Raw genomic sequence first — 21,474 nt, 5'->3', positions numbered from 1 at the left:
GGGGTTCAGCAGCAAGAGGCTGCTCTGGCAGCGGCGCGCCAGATAACTATGGAGAAACCAGGCTTGGTGAGATTCTTGCCGGGCGGGATTTTGGATTTCCTCATGGTGTGTTACCCCCTGCCTGACAGCCCCAGGCCTCCCAACTCCCGTTATGACACCACACGCATTGGTGTGGTCCGTTTGGAGTCAACCCTGGCTTCTGCCCCAGTGTTTGCTACAGTCCAGGAGCCATTCGCTGGTATTCGTCTGGCTTTTGGAGGTCCACGGAGCCTCCAAACGGCTCCTAAAGGAAGGAGTCGCAAGGCCAGCTTAGCAGCACGAGCCCAAAGGGCCATGGTTCCAGAACCAGTTCAGCCCCCAGCAGCCATGGTTACAGACCCAGTTCTGGCCCCAGCAGCTATGGTCCTTGCTCCAGAACCGGTCCCGGCAGCCATGGATTCGGTTCCAGAGCCGGACCTTACAGCCATGTTTCCGGCTCCAGAACCGGACCTTACAGCCATGTTTCCGGCTCCAGAACCGGACCTTACAGCCATGTTTCCGGCTTCAGAACCGGACCTTACAGCCATGATTCTGGCTTCAATTCCGGCTCCAGAGCCGGCCCATTCAGCCATGTTTCTGGCTCCAGAACCGGACCTTACAGCCATGTTTCCGGCTTCAATTCCGGCCCCCGCAGCCATGGTTCCAGACCCAGCTCTTGCCCCAGCTGCCATAGTCTCATCTTTTGTCCCTTCTCTAGTCTCTTCTCGAGTTCCCCCTCTAGTCCCTTCCCTAGTCCCTCCTCAGGTCACTTCTCTAGTCCCTCCTCAGGTCCCTTCTCCAGTCACACCTCTAGTCACTTCTCAGGTACCAACTCTAGTCCCATCTCAAGTCCCTCCTCTAGTCCCTCCTCTAGTCACTTCTCAAATCCCAACTCTAGTCCCATCTCAAGTTTCTTCTCAAGTCCCCTCTCCAGTTCCCTCTCGAGCCCCCTCTCGAGTCCCCTGTCGAGTTCCCTCTCCAGTCCCAACTCAAGTTCCTACTCAAGACCCAATTCAAGTTCCTACTGAAGTGCCGTTGGAGGTTCCGCTGGGGGTCCTGCCAACTCCATGTCTTGTCCCGCCGACTACTCTCCTGCCGGGGGTCCTGCCAACCCTATGTCCTGTCCCGTTGGGGGTCCCGCCGACTACTCTCCTGCCGGGGGTCCTGCCAACCCTATGTCCAGTCCCGTTGGGGGTCCCGCCGACTGCGCTTCTGCCGGGGGTCCTGCCAACCCTGTGTCCTGTCCTGTTGGAGGTCCCGCCAACTGCTCTCCTGCCGGGGGTCCAGCCAATCCGGTGTTCTCTCCTGTTGGGGGTCCCGCCGACTGCCCTCCTGCCGGGGGTCCTGCCAACTCCTGGTCCTCTTCCGTGGGGGATCCTGCCGAGGCCTGTCCCACCGGCGCCGGTTCCTGTCCGGCCGACACCGGGTTCTGCCCGGCCTCCGGCGTTGTCCCGTCCGCGCCTTCCTGCCCGGCCCCCGGAGGGCCACGGCCTTCGCCCTCGAGCCCGGCCCCCTGACTTTCCCGGCCGCGGCCCTCGCCCTCATGCTCGGCCCCCTGACTTTTCCGGCCGCGTTTCTCGCCCTCATGCTCGGCCCCCTGAGTTCGCCCCTCCATAACCCCCACCTTGGACTCTGTCTTGCCCCCGGGCCGTCCGCCCGAGTCCCCCTTCTCGGCTTCTGCCTTGCCCCCGGGCTGTCCGCCCGAGATCCCTTCCGGGTCCTCCGCGGTGCTCCTGGGTTGTCAGCCCAAACCCGTCCTCCTGACCCCCTCCACCCACCCTGGTGGCCCTAGTTTTGTGTCCCTCCTCCGGTCCCCCTCCACCCACCCTGCTGGACATTGTTTTTTTGGACGTTTATTGAACTGTTTTAGGGACGTCTGGAATCCGCCCCTTGAGGGGGGGTGTTCTGTTACGATTATTGTGTTATGTCACGGTTTGTATGTCTTGTTTCGCTGTTCTCCCTGTCATGTTTTCCTCTTGGTATCTTGTCTGGTCCTTTTCCCTGTGTTTTTCCTCCTGTCGTTAGTTTCCCTGGTGTGTCTAGTTGTCTGATTGTGTTCACCTTGATGCCCCTGTGTTTTCTCCTCACCTGGCTCTTGTTTGTTTGATTAGTCCTGGGTGTATTTAGGTTCTGTGTTTTCTGTTAGTCTTTGTGAGTTCCTTGTCGTATTTGGACGTTGTTCACGGGGTGAGAGTACTGTTTTGTCAAAGTTTGTTCCAGTAGCCTTGCAATAAAGGTGTTTTTTTTTTTTTCTGTTCATCTGCATTTGGGTCCTGCTTGCCTCACTCAACCCTGACGCAGTGACTGTCGTTTCTTACGCTTTGCACTCAGCCCTGAAATATATATGCTTAGTTTGCCGTGGTGGACTGGCCATCGGTACCGAAGTGGGCCGGTCGGACAACTCACTAGCACCCCCCCCAATCCCCCACCCCCCCCCCGTTGTCAATTTCCTAGCGGTACTGAAGTGGGCCGATCGAGATTCCCGGGTTGATTTTTAATCCCAGTCCGCCCCTGTTTGTTTGAGTAAACATTGCTACTGTTTTAATGAAGAACCTCAGCGAATGTGTCGGTGTGAGCGTTCACACTGACTCCCTGAAACATAAAGATTGCAGCCTTATTTCTCTCCTTGTTCACCGTGTCTGATAATATTTAATATAAGCATAGCAGAGAGCTGATAATAACAGCTTGAGAGGATTCAATGTGATCCTGCTTCTACTCTCTGTTATTGTGTGTCACAAACTAAAGGTGGGTTAGCCTTTCTTTCCTCTTTAAGTTATTGATTGAATCATGCCGTATGAATCTCCTATTGCTGACATTTTGCTAAGTGGGGCGGTCGGCCCATTGGTCAATTACAGTAGATGTTGTCGCCATGGTGAGGGTTCCATGCTCACGCCATCTTGCCCCCCCTACTCTTGTTGCTATGTAACAGCACTCCTTTTTTCTCTCCATTTGGCAGTAATCACACTGGGAAATGTCACGTGTCCTTCACATCATCTGCACTACTTTTACCTGGCCATGTGAGAGAGAATACGCCAAAGGGAAGGAGAGTTTAATTACCACCTCTCATGTTTTACAACTTCATTTGTGACAATGAGTCTGAGTACACGGAGTATTTTTTCTTGTTTTTGTTGATTTGTTGTTTGCTGAGCCCTTACACCCACCAGTGTTATAATGCAGTTTTCACAAGTGAATTTTGACAGTTTGTTTTGCCTCGCAGCACCTGTTGTCAGCTTATGAGGTGTCTGACTTGATGAGTCATTAGTTGAGTAACTGAGGACAGAAACACTGACATGTGTCTATCTCAGGAGGACTTTGTCATGATTTGCCTGGCCCTGGTTCTTTGTCCTTTCTCACCCCCCTCAGGCCATGTACTCTCCTAACATCCTCAGAGTATCCACCTGATGCCCTCAGGCTCTCTCACCAGTCATCGGACGTCCCTTCCATCCTACACACCTGTTCCATCTTCCCTAATCAGTTCTGGCCCCCTCCTCACCTGCATCTTGTTCTGCTCTGCTCTCTCCACATATATGAGGCCACTCCCTGTGTTCCTTAGTGAATTAATCTCAAGTTGCACTGTTTCTTTTACCTTTACGAGATACATGTCTGCCAGTTACCTGCCTATAATCCTGCTTTCTGAATATGAGTCTTATTACTGTTCTCTTATTCCCCACTCAGTGACTATCTGTATCTACAGACCTACTGTATGGTGAAATAACAAAACTATAATATTCCCAAAGCAATTTTCGATTAAAAAAAATTCCTCCACAACTTTTTTTATTGGATTTAAATAAATAAAAAGCCAGTTTGAAGTAATGCGTTTTCTAACAAATGATAAGGTATATCACGACTTGTGATATTATATTTTTGCTGACTAGTCATGAATATAATTGCAGACAAGTCATGAACCTTCCTATATGGGAATTGGCATGCTAGCTCTCTTTGAGGCGGATTTTAAAGGCCTTATATCTGCAGACACCAAGGACGTTTCAACATCATCCTGCATGCCTCATTTTGCTTTAATAAAATGACATATGTTGAAGTGAAGATACAATAATACTGCAAATCTGACCATTAGGTTATGGTCAAATCCTCCATGCTACAGACACATTTGTATCTGTAACTTGCATTACATAATATATATATTTCCTTGAATTGTTTTGCCTGTATGGTTTAAAAATAAACTTGCAAAGACTCAAGTTGTACCTGGGATTATTAATACACACATATAGTTCACAGAGGTAATTTTACCTGCACTGAAGCTCATATATTTTCTGTTTGCTGTTCGGCCTTGGAGTGACTCGCAGTGACTCACTCCTCTATCTCTGACTGTTTTAACCCCTGAGACAGTGTGGAGTCTCTAAATCTGGCCTGTGGCTCGAGAACACACACACACACACACACACACACACACACACACACACACACACACACACTAACTTATGGTGACATGTTCACTCTTTCCATCTTCTAGTGGGCGAAGCCAGGAACCTGATTCCTATGGATCCGAATGGTTTATCGGACCCTTATGTTAAACTCAAGCTCATCCCCGACCCAAAGAACGAGACCAAACAAAAGACCAGGACCATCCGCTCCTCTCTCAACCCCTGCTGGAACGAGTCCTTCAGCTTGTAAGTCAACAAGAGTGTCTAACATGTTGTGTATGTTTATTTATGAGAAGGATGGCCATTTGGCAGTATCAAAGGAAATAGAATAAAAAGGTACAAATTGAGGGTAAATCCTAAAAAGATCACATCTCGTAACTCGTCCCCTGTCTGTGTGTTTTTCTTTTGCAGTAAGCTGAAAGCATCAGATAAGGACCGTCGTCTCTCCATTGAGGTTTGGGATTGGGACCGGACCACCAGGAACGACTTCATGGGCTCCATGTCGTTTGGCGTGTCCGAGCTCATCAAAGCTCAAAACTGTGGATGGTCAGTCGCCATCCCTCGTCCCTGTGTTGCAAATCAATCATTTATAAAGGAATTTCAAGCATGATTTTACAGAAAATAATGAATGTTAAAATGACCCTTTATTCAAACTTCGAAAGGAAGAGTTAGTGTTAGCAGTTTTTATTATATTTTAAATACAGTAAAGGTCACATTTCTGTAAAGGGCTTTCAAGGTCAAATTGTCTGTTAACGATTGGTCCTTTACAAATTATATTTTAAATCATTTTACAGTCAGAAACATAAATGATATGCTAGAGTAAGTTAATGTGGTTCGAGCAGACTTGACACTGGCCTCCACCATCCAACCACTTTCACTATGAAACAGCCGCACATTGTGTGTAAAACAGACGTAAACACTGCTGCCTCCATTCACTCTGACAAACAGCCGCTGCCGCCGTCATTTCCTCGTCTCTCTGTCCTTGTCTGCCTGTTTTGTCTCATACTGTTAAACACTTACACTCATATTATGTCCATGTTAGCATACCTGCTTCCACCTAGCCTAAACTGAGCCTGCTCAACGGTTGCTTTATGTTACAAAGCTTCGGGAAATATCTGTATCTCGTAAACTATTACTGTGAGTATTTATCTGCAGAATATATTCTCCAGGTCATTAGACAAGTGGCCAGAGGATGTGTTTATTAGAGATGAAGTGTAGACATGCACACGCTCAGAGCAGGGGAATCAGCTTCTGATTATTGAAGTGGTGCATAGTTGTAAAGTGTTATGGCACAGAGGAAGAAATGAATGGGTTTAAATGGAAGCAGATCAAATATAGCTTCACTTCTTCATGTTTTTCTTCTCCACCTCAGGTACAAGTTGCTAAACCAGGAGGAGGGAGAGTATTACAACGTTCCCATCCCCGAGATGGACGACGTCAACCTGGAGCTCCTACAGAAGTTTGAGGTGAGGTCGACTGAACTACTAAGATTCAATAAAAATGTTCTTTGTCACACATGTACAAATGTATATTGTTCACATTCACTCTTCTTCTCTCCTGTCACCATGGAAACATCATCCTGTTCCCAGCTTCACCCTGCGGTTCAGAGAGAGAGAGAGATCACATCTCCTGGCATTAATAAGTGAATGGAAAAATAGGAAACTCCCCATTATGTGTATACAGTACAAGGTTACAGTCAACAAAGGAAGAGCCTTATGTAAGACGTGTAGGTGCCGTTAATAATTGATAACACTCAACCCTTTCAGTGGAAATAATAATGATTTAATCAGGAGAACAGTCTGAATGAGGTCTAGAAAGGTTTCCTGTTGTTGAAATAGCAGCTTTAATGTTGTGCTGTGTCTCCTTGCCCTAATTGGACTCTTATGTAAAGCTGTTCCAAGCAGAGGACTTCTAATAGCCAAGACTAAAACAACACAACACAGGATGTTGATTCAGACTACATTTCCGTAAAAAGTATACCAACTCTACTCATTTCAGTTTTGTAATTTCAACTTTGTAATTATACAAGGCTTAAACTAATAGTGTCCTCCTTTATGATAAATTCCAGCCACGTTGTGTTTGTTTCTCGGACCACACCGGTCTGTTTGCATTTTGTATCTTATTTGTTTTAATCCTTTATAACTTACATTACAATTGTCCATAAAATCTTTGCAGAACAGCACATTATTACTGTTGTATATAGTGATTTTATTATTAAGTGTGTACTCGGATGAAAACAATGTTTATCAAATAATGTAACTTTGATTAAAAAAAGTAAATACAATGGTGACTGTGATACCTCCAATTTAAAGCAAGTTTTTGAGACTTAAAAACAATCACAACTTATAGCTCTGTAGTAAAGTGTTTTCTTTGAAAATGTAAAACAAAATCATGTAAAAACACAAATCTAATAAAATATATAATGCAGGTAACTCTTGCTCTCTAGTGGGCAGCCTGTTAACTGCAGGGAGGTTTTTGTTACATCAAACCATCTGTGCTTTAAATAAAACTCATAACATCTCCATATCACTAACATGCAGGTAAAAGATGGCTCATATAATAAAGCTTGCACTGTTACCATGTGCAAACACATATGGATGCAAGAGAGCGGGGGCGGTTTTAAGCCCACCTCTGTGTGCATTCAGGTGTTTTAATACTGAGTGTAAATGTAATCTTCTTTACAGCAGCCCTCAAGACACTTAAGTCTTGTTTTTTAATTTTCCGTTTCACTCCATAATGTGACCTTGACTTTCCTCTGAGGCTATAGCATCTTCAAGCATCTTCTGTTGCCAAGGAAACCTGGGCAAGACGCAGCGATGTAACCAGATGTGACAGAAAAAGATGTACTCTGTTCTCCAGTCATGCATTTGATCATTTTATCGTTCATATATGAATGATTTCACCAAGATAATGACTTATCAAGCCTACGTCTGTCTACTGTCAGCTCCCAGCTCATCATGCTAACACCAGCTAACCTCAGGCAGCTTCAATAAATGAGTTTCTTCTTTCTTCTAGGCATGCCAGTTAAATATCCACTATCTCAAGGTAGCGCTTCTGCCTGCTCCGTCTCTATTTCTTCATCACTTTTACTCACTTTAATTACCGTATTAGGATTGTTTGTGGACCTCCGTTGGGCTTCCACAAATTAATCTGATTTACTAACAAAGGCTCTCAACAGTTTATAGATGCCCAATTTGCTTTCTGTTGTACACACATTTCTGTAACTCATCACACACTTATACACCAACTCTCTTCTCCTTTCTGTCTCATGTTTAATGACAAATATGAAACTGAAGGGATTACATTTCATTCTAATATAAAGGAACAATTCAGGCCTACATTTTGAGGATGATGCATAAAATCAGCATCAGCAAGTCTGAAATTACAGGAAAAGCAGCAGCACAGAAAAAAATATGAATATAATGAATAATTAAAAAAGTGCTGCATATCCCTTTACCACACAGCATTGTTGTTAGTAAATATGTGGACTACTCCGTCCTCTGTTGATCTCACCACCTTTAAAACTCTCACTGTGCTGGCATTGGCCAATAGAGCTTCAAAGCCGCTCCTCATTGGCTGACAGTGTGGTCCACAGTCACCCCTCTAATAGTCCTGCTTTGGTCTGGACTATAGAAGGCTGACAGGACATGAAGCATGGACGGGCACTTATGCACTGTAGCTGTCTGAATGAAAGCACACACAGGCAGGTTCCTGCTGTTGTTGGTGTGCATGCCTAATCTCCCCACACGGTGGCAGTGTTGTACTTTCCTATAACACTAGTGTGGCTGCATTGTATGTGTTTGAATTCAACTTTGTGTGGCAACTCTCACTTAAATATTCCAGCACTTTGTTTGTGTTGAAACGAGGTGATGTCGTTTTTTTGTGTGACATTTTTATGATGTGAATTGTTAGTGTTTTGTGTTGTCAAAATGACCACTAAGGGGGACAAGAACATGATCCGCCCGACTTTTCAAGTGTCTCCTTGGGAGAAAACTTTAATACAAGACTAAATCAATAACAGCGATGTGTTTACTGGAGATATAAAACTTGACATGCACTTAAATATCTCCAGCTATAAATTTGACAAATACGGATGTAAGCGCATCAGCACTTTGGTAATGAAAAACGAGCCGTAAGCAGTTGTAAAACAAAAACAAAAAGTATACAAAAGCAGTCCCAAAGATTTGTGTCAAGTTATTAACTCAACAGTTTATTGTAGGATGTTGGGGACGATCTGTAAACCTGGCTAGTTTTGCTATCCTTGATAGTGCATTTAATTGTGCCTTTTATAAGAAGAATGTAAACCTATTAGGCATCAGGGTACTGCTGGTTTTTATTCCAGCTGTCTCCTCTTTGACTTAATGAAAGCTGGGCTGCCAGGTGAAGCTAATGAATAAATTACCCTGGTTGACATCCTTAATGTTGACATTGTTCCACTCTAAATGGACCTACAGTAAGGCGTACATGTAGAGCCACTCAACCTCGGTCACAAATATAGAGAAATGGTTGGCGTGGCAACAGCCTCTCTGTGCCCCACTAATTTCTGTATCTGACCGAAAACAGACACCGGCTGCAGCGGCGATGGGAGCTGGAAGAATCCTAATTGCACTTTTAGTTCAAAGACGCTTGGCAGGCCAGTCATTAAAACAACAGGGAACCTTGCAATGTTGGCTCCCCCGACCAGGACTGACTGCCCACCCCACAATTGCACAAAACACCCGAGTAAAGATCCTGCTGAAATCCTTCTTTTCATGTCAGTGAGAAAAAAATAGATCAGTACGAGTAACAGTAAAGACACTTGGTTTCATTCTGATTCATGAATATGAGGCGAACCAGTTTTTGATGATGGTAAGAGATGTTAGCACCAATAGCAAATGAGAACGTTATTACTGGCAAACAATAACAGACTTGTTCATCATTTATTAAAATCTAAAGTAATAACATGCTAAATCCAGTAGAATTATTAAATTAATAAATGTAACACTTAACCAATTTGGTGCAAAGACATGATGTATCATTTTAACTTTATTGTTATTTTTGAAATAATAATGCAGTAAATATATATGTAACACTTTATTGTGAGTTTGTCAGTGACAGCTCCAACCCATTTTATAAAAGTAAAGATAAAGTATGTTTTATAATATTTTAAAAAGCTTTCGTGGTTCTTACATTATCAATTGTTAATGCTATTTCTGATTTAAATTATATAGATTAGAACTTAGAAAAACAGCAGTACAACACACAATCCTATTATGCTTCAAATCTGAAGAGCAATATTGCTAAGGAGAAAAAAACAACCAGTGATTAAGTCCTGCCTGATGTGGCAGTCTGTGACGTGAACACACACCCACATGAAGACTTAGGGCTTTATTTGTTCATGTTAAAACATCAAACTATGTAATTAAATTCCTTTTAAATTTGACTTCAATGCCATTTCCACTGTTGTACACCACAGAAAGCCAAGCTGGGCCACGGTAAGAAAGTGATCACGCCGTCAGACCACCGGAGGTTCAGCCTGCCTTCGAGTAACATGGACCGGATCCGACTGAGTGACTTCAACTTCCTGGCCCTGCTGGGGAAGGGCAGCTTCGGCAAGGTGAGAGCCGTCACAGAAACAAACTTAAAGGTGCCCTATCATACTGTTTTTCATCAATATATTATATATATACAAAACATGTCTCTGAAGTGTTTGGGTCGAAATACCAAACAGATCACCCATTGGAGCATCCCATAATCCCCTCTGTTTCAGCCCTGTTTCAAAAGTGCTGATTCTCTGTCTGTTACTTCAGATGAAAATAAGGAGCCCCTCCCCACGCCCCTCTGAGAGATATTTGGTTAAAAAGAACACAATGGTGCTCTAGGAGGAGACTCAGGTGATAAGGTGTGTGGGGGGGGGGGTTACCTTGGTTGCTGATTGGCTAATGGTTACACAAGCCAAAAAATCCTTATGACATCATAAAGTGGCCAAAATCTGATCAGCTCATTTTCAGACAGGTTTTTATATAAATGGATCAGGACAAAAAGAAAGAGAATCTTTTTTCATTTACCATCATCTGTGATTAAACTCAAGCATTTATTCATTTTATGTGTTATTTATTTTACCTTCACGCTAACACAGGAGCAGTTGAACAGTGTCTTACTATGGAAACATAATTTATTGATTAACTGTTTCCAACATGTTTTCTTGTTCTGTTTTTAAAGCTGTGTTAAAATACAACACACACCTTGTTTTCTGATTTAAAATCAATCATTCATTTTGCTTCCATGTGACCTTGGGTGTCTTCATCATCTGCAGGTGATGCTGGCAGAGATGAAGTCGACGGAGGAGCTGTTCGCCATCAAGATCCTGAAGAAAGACGTGGTGATTCAGGATGATGACGTTGAATGTACGATGGTGGAGAAGAGGGTCCTGGCCCAGAGGGACAAACCCCCCTTCCTCACGCTGCTCCACTCCTGCTTCCAGACTGTGGTGAGTCAAAACTTCCACCAAAGTCGTGACTATTTTTAATGCATACTTTGGACACTTCTGCAGCACTGCACAGCCACACAAGCACATCTGACTTCATTCAAATGGTGCCTCTGTGCTCCCTCATCATTCTTTCAACAGCAACTATTCAATCCCTGGCATTTCACTCTTTCTACTTCCCTACAGTTATTGTCACTCTTTTTCCGGCACTCCAGCAGAGAAAATTGATACTTAGCTGAGACCAGTCTTGAATATAAAGTCTCCAGTATGACGTCAATTATGTGCGTAGACAATATGATTCAAGCAGAATTGAATAAAAACTCTATTTTCTGATCAATGCGTCCTGACCTATAATGCAGGTATATGAGCTGACTGAAAGAATGAATCGGCATTTTAGTATCTCGAAGACATGATACATATAAACAGAGATTTTTAAACATGTTTTTTCTTTACAAAAAATCATCCTATGTAATGCACTGATGTTTGGAGTGGGCACACTCTTTGTGTGGAATACATTTTGAGCTGCTCTTTAGGCAATAACGTCTTTTTTTGTATTATCTAGGATCGGCTGTACTTTGTGATGGAGTACATCAACGGAGGAGACCTTATGTATCATATCCAACGTATGGGCAAGTTCAAGGAGCCACAGGCAGTGTAAGGCAATCTATAGTTCATTCACATGCATCTGTTTTAATAATAATCAAGTTAAACACCATGGCAGATAATATAAGCAAGCCTTGAGTTAGTGCTAATAAAGCAGCAGGATTTCACTGAAATGTTGGACCGAACATTTTATATTTTGTGGTAAAATAACTCCTTTTTAATGTATTTCTAAATGATGTAATGTTATAAGATAATATTATAAAAGAGATGGGTAATGACACGCAACAAAGGCACGTTCAAGTTGTTATGCTTTAACCCACATTTATTCATTTATTTTTTTAGGGCAAAATATAATTTTTCTTGATTTCAGCAGAACTGCTTTCTTGGCCCAAGAAAAGAGGATGTAAGATATTTATTTTTCTCATTTCCGGTTCTGCAGGTTTTATGCTGCAGAGATTGCTGTGGGTTTGTTTTTCTTGCACCGAAAGGGAATCATCTACAGGTGGGTGAGTCAGAGAGAAATGTAATGTAATGGCGCACCACATTCACTCAAATCCCTTTATTGATACATATATAACAACATACACAGACTTTCTAGACAGATAGATGAGTATGAGCAGAGTTTTTCTATTTTGTTGAGGGAGCAGAGGGTGACTAATGTAAGACAGAGAAGAAGAACAAATCTATAGGAAATGATTTTGAGCGTGAAGTGAGGAAAACAAGTTCAGACAAGCTGAATCTGAAGATATGGGAATTGAAGTAAGACATGATAAAGTAGTTTAGATATCAACTCTGACAGAAAGACTGATGGCGAGTGAAGCAGGAGATAACAGAAAAGATGGAAACAAAGAAATGAAGAAAGGGTCAGATAAGACAGCAGGTCCTGAGAGAGATAGAACATGTAGTGTAGTAACAAAATAGACGTGTAGATTTAACAATGCTGTGTGTTAATGCACAGCTTGGATATTCCTTTTTAACTATACTAATTAGAAAGGAAAGAAAAAAAGACTAGGTCACCCAGTTCATCATCAGAACTCCAGCTGAGGAGTCACATCCATCTTTCATATCTTGCATCCTGACATTCACACTATGGTGAATTAGGAGGGAAAGAAAAAATGGACACATGAAACATAAGCGCAGACACAGACCGAATAGTAAGAGCCCCGGAAAAACACACATAAGGAAAAATGATTTCAGGCCAAGAAGTTATTGTTTGTTGTTTGTACTACTCGCTTGACTAGACAGCTGAACAATATACAACACGAATCAAAGTGGTCATAAATCAAGCCAGAAATTAAGTAAGTTCACAAATGCTCACGACCTGTCTCTGCTGCAGGGATCTGAAGCTCGACAACGTCATGCTGGACTCCGAGGGCCACATCAAAATCGCTGACTTCGGCATGTGTAAGGAGAACATGTATAATAGCATGACCACACGCACCTTCTGCGGCACCCCGGACTACATCGCACCGGAGGTGAGAAGCACAGGACTCTGATGGGTTGATGCATTTGGTGTCACTGGGTCACATGACATGGAAGCTATTGAAAAATACTGAAATCATCTACTGTTTAAATATTGATGTAAAATCTACTCATGACTCATCAGTGATCCAAACAGGTATGCAACACAAGAAATATGTATTGTATTGTAGCATACTTCACAAATGTAGCAGAGAGTTGTTGAAAATAACTTTGGGTTTGTGTCAAACTGTACTTTTGTATGGTCCCTAAAGCGGAACCCTGTGATTAAGAGAAGGACAGCGCTTATATCTACGGTATCTTAAGATGGTCCCGTACAGTAGGCTGTCTATTCTCAGTAAGGCTCATTCAAAAAGTACGGTATTCATACACAGTAAAGAGGTGGTAGATGATGTATAAGAACATTTCTGTCGGTGTATATCCCCTCCCGACTGTCTGCACTGACTTATGAGGGGATGGAGGGAAGACCTTACTCGTGGTTTCTCACAGAATTCCAAGTGGGTATTTTTCCAGACTTTCTTGGCTCTAAATATAAATTGGAGACCACTCAATATTTTTTTACACATGATATTGAAGACTTTATAATTAATGAATGAGCCAGCTTGTTGTCGATAAAATAGACATCCTGGTTTCAATGTATGGTACTATAGAACAAAATGTGGGCTCTTCTGACCTGGAAAGTCATTTAGAGGATAGAAAAACATCAGTATTGTCTGATTAGGTGTCAGCGGAGAGACATGTGTTTAAATGGTAACCCTGTGAACTGGATACATCGCTGCATTTCTGTCTCTCTTGAAAGCGAGTGCAGCTGTTATTTCACTCTTTGCCTCTGCATCTGCATGGTTATTATTTTGTGTAGACTCTGTGTGGGAAGGAGGTGGAGGATGGCAAATTGGATGGTGGCAGAAAGAGCCTTTGTGATAGCAGCTTAAAATAGCTGACTGTATTAAATGGCAGATTTTGTAAGAGAGAACTCTTCACTGTTTCTCATGAGATCTTTAACTCTGTGTGAGGTGTGTAGCATTCGGCAGCAGACATAAAGCCATCTTTTATTACTGAGCATGATAATGACCAAACTCGTTTGAATACATAGATGTGGTGATGTGGGCTCATGTGTGGGCGACTATGGCGGCGAGGGAGTGCGGTCGTCTTTCATCCAGAAGGTTGTGGGTTCGATCCCAGCCCGTGCAGTCAACATGTCGATGTATCCTTGGGCAAGATACTTAACCCTGAGTTGCTCCCGATGGCGGTGTGTGAATGTGTGTGAATGTTAGGTCCTAGAGCAAGTGGTACTGCTCTGTATGAATGGGTGAATGACATGTAGTATGTAAAGCGCTTTGAGGGGTCATAAAGATAAAGGATAAAGCGCTATATAAGTACAGTTCATTTACCATTAATAACTCCAAGGTTTTAATCGTGTCACTTCTTGTCTCATACAGATTATAGCATACCAGCCTTATGCAAAATCAGTGGACTGGTGGGCTTATGGAGTTCTTCTGTATGAGATGCTGGCAGGACAGGTACAATGTTTTATACTGCACTGATACTGGTTTATATGTGTGTTTGTTTTTACTGTGAATGGGTATCATGAGACTGTCTGTCTCTTGTGTACATCCTGCTTCAGGGATATTAAACTGTGTGAAACATGTGTCATCAAGATGAGAAACTACCTAAAATGGTCTGATCGGCGAAATGTTGAGACATTCACACACAGTACATCCTACATTTCCAGTCAACAGAAGATATGTTTCTTACTGAAAATGAATGTCACATATAAATTGGAGCAGGATTTGTTTTCTCTAAGAGAGTGAATCCAATCCAATAATTGATATAGCACAAACAACAGAGTTGACCAAAATATGCATAAATACTGTGACGGGGTTCTATTTGTCCGTTTGAAACATAGGCTTAGTCGGTTGAATTAAGCGCCAAAACTTTATTTATAACAGCAACAAAAATATATATATACTGTTTGATAAAACTGAAACAGTATAACTTAAATAAACAAAATCAAAAGTTACCAAATTAGGTTGTCTATCACTCATGGAGTAAACACATTCTGGCTGTTGCCTTCACTGCAACAATCTCCCGAATGAATCTTCCAGGGCCAACACCGTCCCTTTTGAACCCATAGCCCCTCCCCACAGGCTTACCGTCAACAGGTTACACAATTAACTCCAAAACCACATTGTCAACATAAATGTAATCCCTCAAACATGAGGAAACTATCCGATCAAAACATACACAGGTTAACTACCTCTTAACACAATCATTCCCCATAATTAATAAACGCAAAACAAATAATAAATTGCATGGTTCAGGACATTCTATTTGAATCACAGAAGTGATGCGCCTCCGTCTTTTCCACATTCCCTTTGACACACAAGCGTGCACTTATGGTCGCGCTACAGAAAGGAAGGGGACAAAGGGACGTTTTAGTGATGATTTAAGGACGAACGGAAGAGAGCAGGAAAAGTGTGTGTGTGTGTGTGTGTGTGTGTGTGTGTGTGTGTGTGTGTGTGTGTGTGTGTGTGTGTGTGTGTGTGTGTGTGTGTGTGTGTGTGTGTGTGTGTGTGTGTGTGTGTGTGTGTGTGTGTGTGTGTGTGTGTGTGTGTGTGTGTGTGTGTGTGTGTGTGTGTGTCGCGGCTGTCAGTTGCGGAGTCAGTCACTCTGTGATCCGCTCCGTCACAAATACATTTAGACAAGAAGAAACTAATGTAAAAGCACCAGACAATAAAACCATACTTATAGCCACAGACTGAAAACCCTCATTCTTGATGTACTTTTTTTTTTTTAAACACAACAAAATAGAAAACCCACATTTAGAAAACACAGACTGAATGCTGCAATAGAACCTATAGCTGTCAATGCAATACATACAGAGAGCTAGATCATAGTTGTATGTTATTTATGCAGTTAAATGTACCTACAATTTATCAATACATTACAATAAAAGAAACTGTACGTTATACACACAGGTTACAGCGCTCGGCTTCACACAGTGATGCTGTCAGCTCGGTTTCCTGTCAGGTTTCACAGAACAAGCCTCCAGCTGTGACACATTTCATCTTTCTCATCTTTCAGCCGCCGTTTGATGGAGAGGACGAAGACGAGCTCTTCCAGTCCATCATGGAGCACAACGTGTCCTACCCCAAGTCCATGTCTAAAGAAGCTGTGTCCATCTGCAAGGGAGTAAGTACTGTGTTAAAGTGCTTTAGTAGCCTTTATTTAACCAGGTGAAAGCCTCTTGAGATCAAAATATCTCTTTTTCAAGGGTGACCTGCACCTGGGGGGTTATGCAGCATATCACATATTTGTGAAGAGTCTAAGGTCATTTTAACTGGAGATATGTTCAACAGCTGATTAAATACTTTGATGCCATTCATTGTTATTCAGTTTGTTATTTCTTAAGAAGAAACATGCCTAGTGTTCATTTGACATGTAAACCATTTCTGCACAAACAAAATACCTAGTTCCCATTTGTATTCACTGTAAGAAATGTTCAGCATTATTGGTCCTTTATTTAGCAGGCACCTGTTTCCTCTCTCACCTAGGCAACATGTTTTGGCATCATAACAGTGAATCGTCAAGACATTTATTTAAGGAAATGTTTTTTCAAAGTTTACACTCCAGAGATGATTCAATTAACATTCAAGCTCAGTCTGATCAAGTATTTTAATAACGTAATATTACGATATTAAAGCCGGGATGCCATGAGAAATGTCATTTATCTTCTCAGAGCTGGGGACAAAAGCGATATCCCTGATCATTATTGTTTGCTTCATGGTCAAAATTAAAAGTGGAAATCAGAAATTGAGCTATAGCTGGCAGTTTAATTTCCTGCTGCTATTTAACGCGTAGAGCATCAGTGTGGCTCTGCACAATGTTTACGGTGTGATAAAGTAATATAACGCAGAAGAAGGGAAAGGAAAGTGAATTGCTGATATACAAGCGTCACACTTGCATTTTCCTCGTGCTGCCGGCTGTCACTTCTTCTTATCCCATCTCTTCTGGCTGCCTCCAGCTGATGACCAAGCACCCGTCAAAGCGTCTGGGCGGTGGTCCCGAGGGGGAGAGGGACATCAGGGAGCAGGCCTTCTTCAGACGCATCGACTGGGACCGCCTGGCAAACAGAGAGATCCAGCCGCCATTCAAACCCAAAGTGGTGAGTGTGACATCATTCAGTTCAGCTAAAGAAAGGGTGTCCAAACTTTTTTCACCGAGGGCCAAATACAGAAAAATATACGAAGGGCTGGACCACTTTCTAGAGGTGAGGTTTATAGCCTCGTAAGTTAAGTTATAAGTCAGCAAAGTCAATCACATGTAGGTAAATTATTCTTAATCAGCCTACAGCTCTCCATAGGGTTTCAATTATTTTGTTTTCAGCTCATTCCTTAAAACAGAAGCCTCAGATTCATTATCATAAGAGGAAATATGAAGGGTATATATCAAGCTTGTTATATAAATAAGTCATTGGGCTTTTTTCTTATCAACTTAGATTTGTTAGAACATTTTTTTCAACTTTAATTGACTGAATTTATTTGAAAAGTGGGCTCATTAACAAATGAATACTACTGTATAATATCTGTTTTTATATATATATATGTAAGAAGTACAATACAAGACAAGCACAAGTTTCATTTGAGGGCCATACTGCATTATAACTTTTTGATTTTGCTGAGGGCCGATTCAAAATGGTCCGCGGGCCGCATTTGGCCCCTGGGCCGTAGTTTGGACACCCCTGAGTTAGACAAGTATCTAAAGGTTTCAGCCTTTTTAAAACAAATGTACCTTTTTGGAAATCCCCAGACATTAGTTCATGTCTGAGCTGTAGTAGAGGAGCACATGTTTTATTTTAAAACACTAACTTTGGCAGACACTGTTCTCCTATTAGCTTTACTGACATTAACATAGATTCATAAATGGATCCCTTTGGAGCTAGCACAGAAAGAAAGAATATTATTATCAGCATACGAAACACTAAAAACGTTTTCTCTGTGGCAGAAATTTACGAAGCAGTGAGATTATTGGACAACAACATTGTTTGAAAGAGCCCCTGTTGTTGTTCATATGACTTGGCATTTCTCTGCTGCTTCCCACTGGCTATGGTGTTCCTTGAATTCATGAATGTATTCTGGCCACACACACTCCAACAAAATGTATTGAGCTTTGATAACAAAGAACGAGACAAACAAGCAGGTCTTAAACATGATGATTTATTCAATAGATCATTTCCATCAACTTTAAGCTCACTTTTCCATCAGCAATGAAGGGCCATTAGATATTTTCAGACCCACAAATATCTGTTGGATGACGATAGAAACTAAAAATAGCAAATCACCAGGACCAAAACACTCTCGAATGCATTGCAGTTGAAGAATTGAAGTACTTCCTCCGAGAGTCTTTAAGTGTGTTTGCATGAATGCGTGCACATTGTATATCTGCGTCCCATTCACCCTCAGTGTGATGGTTTCATGCAGCCAGCAGGGCTTGAGGTAGGGTCCCAGCTGCAGTCACCAGCCTGACACCTGCCCCCCGCCCCAGACACCTAAATCTCCGCCTGTCACCACAAAACACACACTCTTTTTCAGTTTGTGGACCCCGGCATACTCCTCTCTGCCCACTGCGCCCGAAGCAACACCCGAGGATTATAAATAGCTCTCTAATGGCAGAGTTCCCTTTGCTTTCACACACGGGCCACAATAGCTGCATGGCTGCACAGCGGAAGTATCCGTCTCCACTCACAAAGGGGGGGAAGGAAAACATTGCTAAAAGAGGATCCATCCATTCAGGAGGTCTTCACGTGGTGTAGCACATTTGTGAGCGTCATTAATTGGCCTGAAGGGACTAGCAAACAAAAGACCCTTCTGAGGCTTTCTGTGATATTACCATCTCTGGATATTACAGCTGGAAATGCCTGACATTCTTGCTCCCCTGAGAAAAGAGCAGGCGCTGAAATCACCACAGATTTTGTTTTTGAATGAATTATTCTAAAGCATTTTGTCTCGTTATCTTGTAAAAGCGTGATGACTATGCAGCTACTGTGCATGTGACTGAATATGTTATATATATTCAGCTGGAGACACATGCCAGCCTCAAGCTGATGACCTCCACTGCATGCTTAGGGTTAGGACCTGATCTAATTACAACTTCTGCCTGGCTACACATCAGGCTTCGACATTGTCATGCACCACCTTCCCTCTGGGAGCGAGAGGGCAGCTTTCTATTAAAAGACGTGAGAGGAAATGTCGTTTAATCGTGAACCCACAGTGCAGTTTTTGTAGTGTTTTATAGCAATACTATCCACATCTGATCTCCTTGTATCTCTTTCAGGGCGGCAAAGGAGCAGAAAACTTCGACAAGTTTTTCACACGCACACAGCCCATGCTGACCCCTCCCGACCAGCTGGTCATCGCCAACATCGACCAGAGCGAGTTCGCAGGCTTCTCCTTTATTAACCCTCAGTTCATCCATCCATCGCTGCACAGCGTGGTATGAGGAGAGAGCGGAAAGACAACACGAAAGCATGGACTGTCGCTGACTACAGGATCCTTCCAAACTCTACAAAAACAATCCCGCCGTCAAAAGACTCTCATTATCCTCCACAGTGTTCTGTCTGCTGGTTATCAATATGTGTGAAGAAGTGACTGAGAGCGGAGCAAAGTGTTGAAGCACTGATATTTTCTTTCCCTTAACATCTCATATAATATGTTCTTAAATCAAATCTCTAACTGTGTTTATCCGAACCTGCAGCCTTTTATTCTTGTGTATGAATGTGTGTATACGAGTTACTCTGTTCCTTTCTTATGTTCCCCGTCTTAACTACGCAACAAGCTGCAATGCACGACAAGAACGGAACACATTTTTCTGCGCTGTCCCGGCTTTATCTACTTCTGAACCGCTACACGTGTATTTTATATTTATATACTTAAAAAAAAAGAGGTATTAGCCTATACTGTTACATGAGTGCCAAAGGAAAGGTGGGAAGTAATCATTTCTATTGCAGTTCTTAAAGTCATCATGATGTTTTCCCCCTCCCGTCCCGACGCACTAAAACCCCTAAACAGGGCATGTTTCTTTTTGTTGTTTTGTACGACGTGGAGCTATAGCTATAACTTAACATAGATAACCAGGAACACATTCTGCTTATGCTTACAGTTGCAAGCTGTCTAGGCCTTTTTAATGCAGTGCAGTTCAGTAGGGTCAGAAAACTGTGGATCAAAGAGACAATGTTTTAAAGTATAAAGATGCTATTTCTATATGCACAAAGCAGATCTCGGTTGCATGCTTACTTTTCTGACTCTGTGTGAGCAGTAGACTAGGATGCAGTACACGTCTGGTATCATTGTAAAGTTTAGTATTATGCTATAAACTATGTTAATATATACTTGTTGTATGTTTTAAAAAGTCTTATTCTGGTTTGTAATTGTTAATCAGAAACAAGATTTTCCTCCCGTTTTATGTCAAGAGAAAACCCCCTCTATTCTATTGTATGTCAACCTTTTTTTTGTTTTGTAAATATGTTTCAAAAAGAGAAGTTACTTGCAGATTTTATACTACGAACTGAATGTGCTTTTACTACCATAGACAGTTTGAACATTTCTATGTTTAGAGTACCCCTAAGAAGAGTATATCTATAATGTTTGGCTGAATCTTTGGTAGCTTCGGTATCAGCAAACCTTGTATTTCCACTATTTATCCATTGTTTTCTACTACTCAGCGTCATGGCGAATATGCAGCACCTACTGTGCGTGAAACAGTTGAATGCCCTCTTGCCTTGGTCGTCTCAGGGCCGACTCCTTCTGTAACAAATTTAAAACAGAGTAACGGTACGAGGATTTCGGAGCCCTCTGTGGCTGAAACATGTCTTCTCTAACTTGTATAAATTGTGTGCATGCGTGAGGCGAGGCCTGATCTAAGCATGAGAAAGAGCCCTGCATGAAAACGAGATCATGGAGCATAGAGTTTCCCCACCTTGTTGCACAGAATAAGACAAACCAACAAGCATTGTGCGCTTCTCTTTTCCTCCAACCCAGTGTCATGGAGTCTGACAAAACAAGACTAATATGTGTAAATGCTTCTGTTGGCTTTTTGTTTACTGGTGCCAACCCTGAGTCCTTTTGTTCCCGGACATTTTTATTAGGCTCGGCACACAATGATACAACAGTAATGTTTCAGAAAACTGCCAAATTGACTCTTAACCCCTGAATTAGTTGCTGAACGTGTAGACTGATGTCGCAGCTGTCACATCCGGACCGAAATGTAAGGTTAAGAGAAAACTGAATGTTTACATGTCTCACATTGAGAATCTTTATCAGAGCAGAGGAAAACAAAAACAAACGTTGGACCCACGGCAGAGATAATCACACGTCAGGGTACAGTACCACTACAGTTAGAGCCACAGGGAACTTTCTATGTTTCCTTCCACTGCCCCTGCTTTTGTTAACCTGATTCTTTGTTCCTCTGTTTGTGGTATGATGGATACTGTGTATTAATAAAGTATGAAAAAGATTAACCTGCTCTGTT

General features: G+C 42.3%; 1 protein-coding gene across 2 annotated transcripts in view; it reads left to right on the top strand.

Annotated features, from left to right (window-relative positions):
- prkcab (protein kinase C, alpha, b) overlaps nt 1-21,463 on the top strand; it is a 154,867-nt gene extending 133,404 nt beyond the window's left edge. The window contains exons 6-18 of one of the 2 annotated variants that reach the window (XM_034089311.1): nt 4,490-4,646; nt 4,812-4,946; nt 5,773-5,866; nt 7,416-7,445; nt 9,856-9,996; nt 10,696-10,869; nt 11,429-11,520; nt 11,909-11,971; nt 12,806-12,944; nt 14,388-14,468; nt 16,033-16,140; nt 16,973-17,113; nt 19,282-21,463. In XM_034089311.1, the coding sequence (XP_033945202.1) occupies nt 4,490-4,646; nt 4,812-4,946; nt 5,773-5,866; nt 7,416-7,445; nt 9,856-9,996; nt 10,696-10,869; nt 11,429-11,520; nt 11,909-11,971; nt 12,806-12,944; nt 14,388-14,468; nt 16,033-16,140; nt 16,973-17,113; nt 19,282-19,446 (1,520 nt within the window). In that variant the 3' untranslated portion in view covers nt 19,447-21,463. The remainder of the gene's footprint in view (nt 1-4,489; nt 4,647-4,811; nt 4,947-5,772; nt 5,867-7,415; nt 7,446-9,855; nt 9,997-10,695; nt 10,870-11,428; nt 11,521-11,908; nt 11,972-12,805; nt 12,945-14,387; nt 14,469-16,032; nt 16,141-16,972; nt 17,114-19,281) is intronic. The other variant, XM_034089312.1, reaches the window with a different exon arrangement.
- Nucleotides 21,464-21,474: the final 11 nt, after the last annotated feature.

The sequence above is a fragment of the Pseudochaenichthys georgianus genome, chromosome 8 (assembly GCF_902827115.2).
Source record: "Pseudochaenichthys georgianus chromosome 8, fPseGeo1.2, whole genome shotgun sequence".
Classification (NCBI taxonomy): domain Eukaryota; kingdom Metazoa; phylum Chordata; class Actinopteri; order Perciformes; family Channichthyidae; genus Pseudochaenichthys; species Pseudochaenichthys georgianus.
This window is presented reverse-complemented; position numbering and strand designations above follow the sequence as displayed.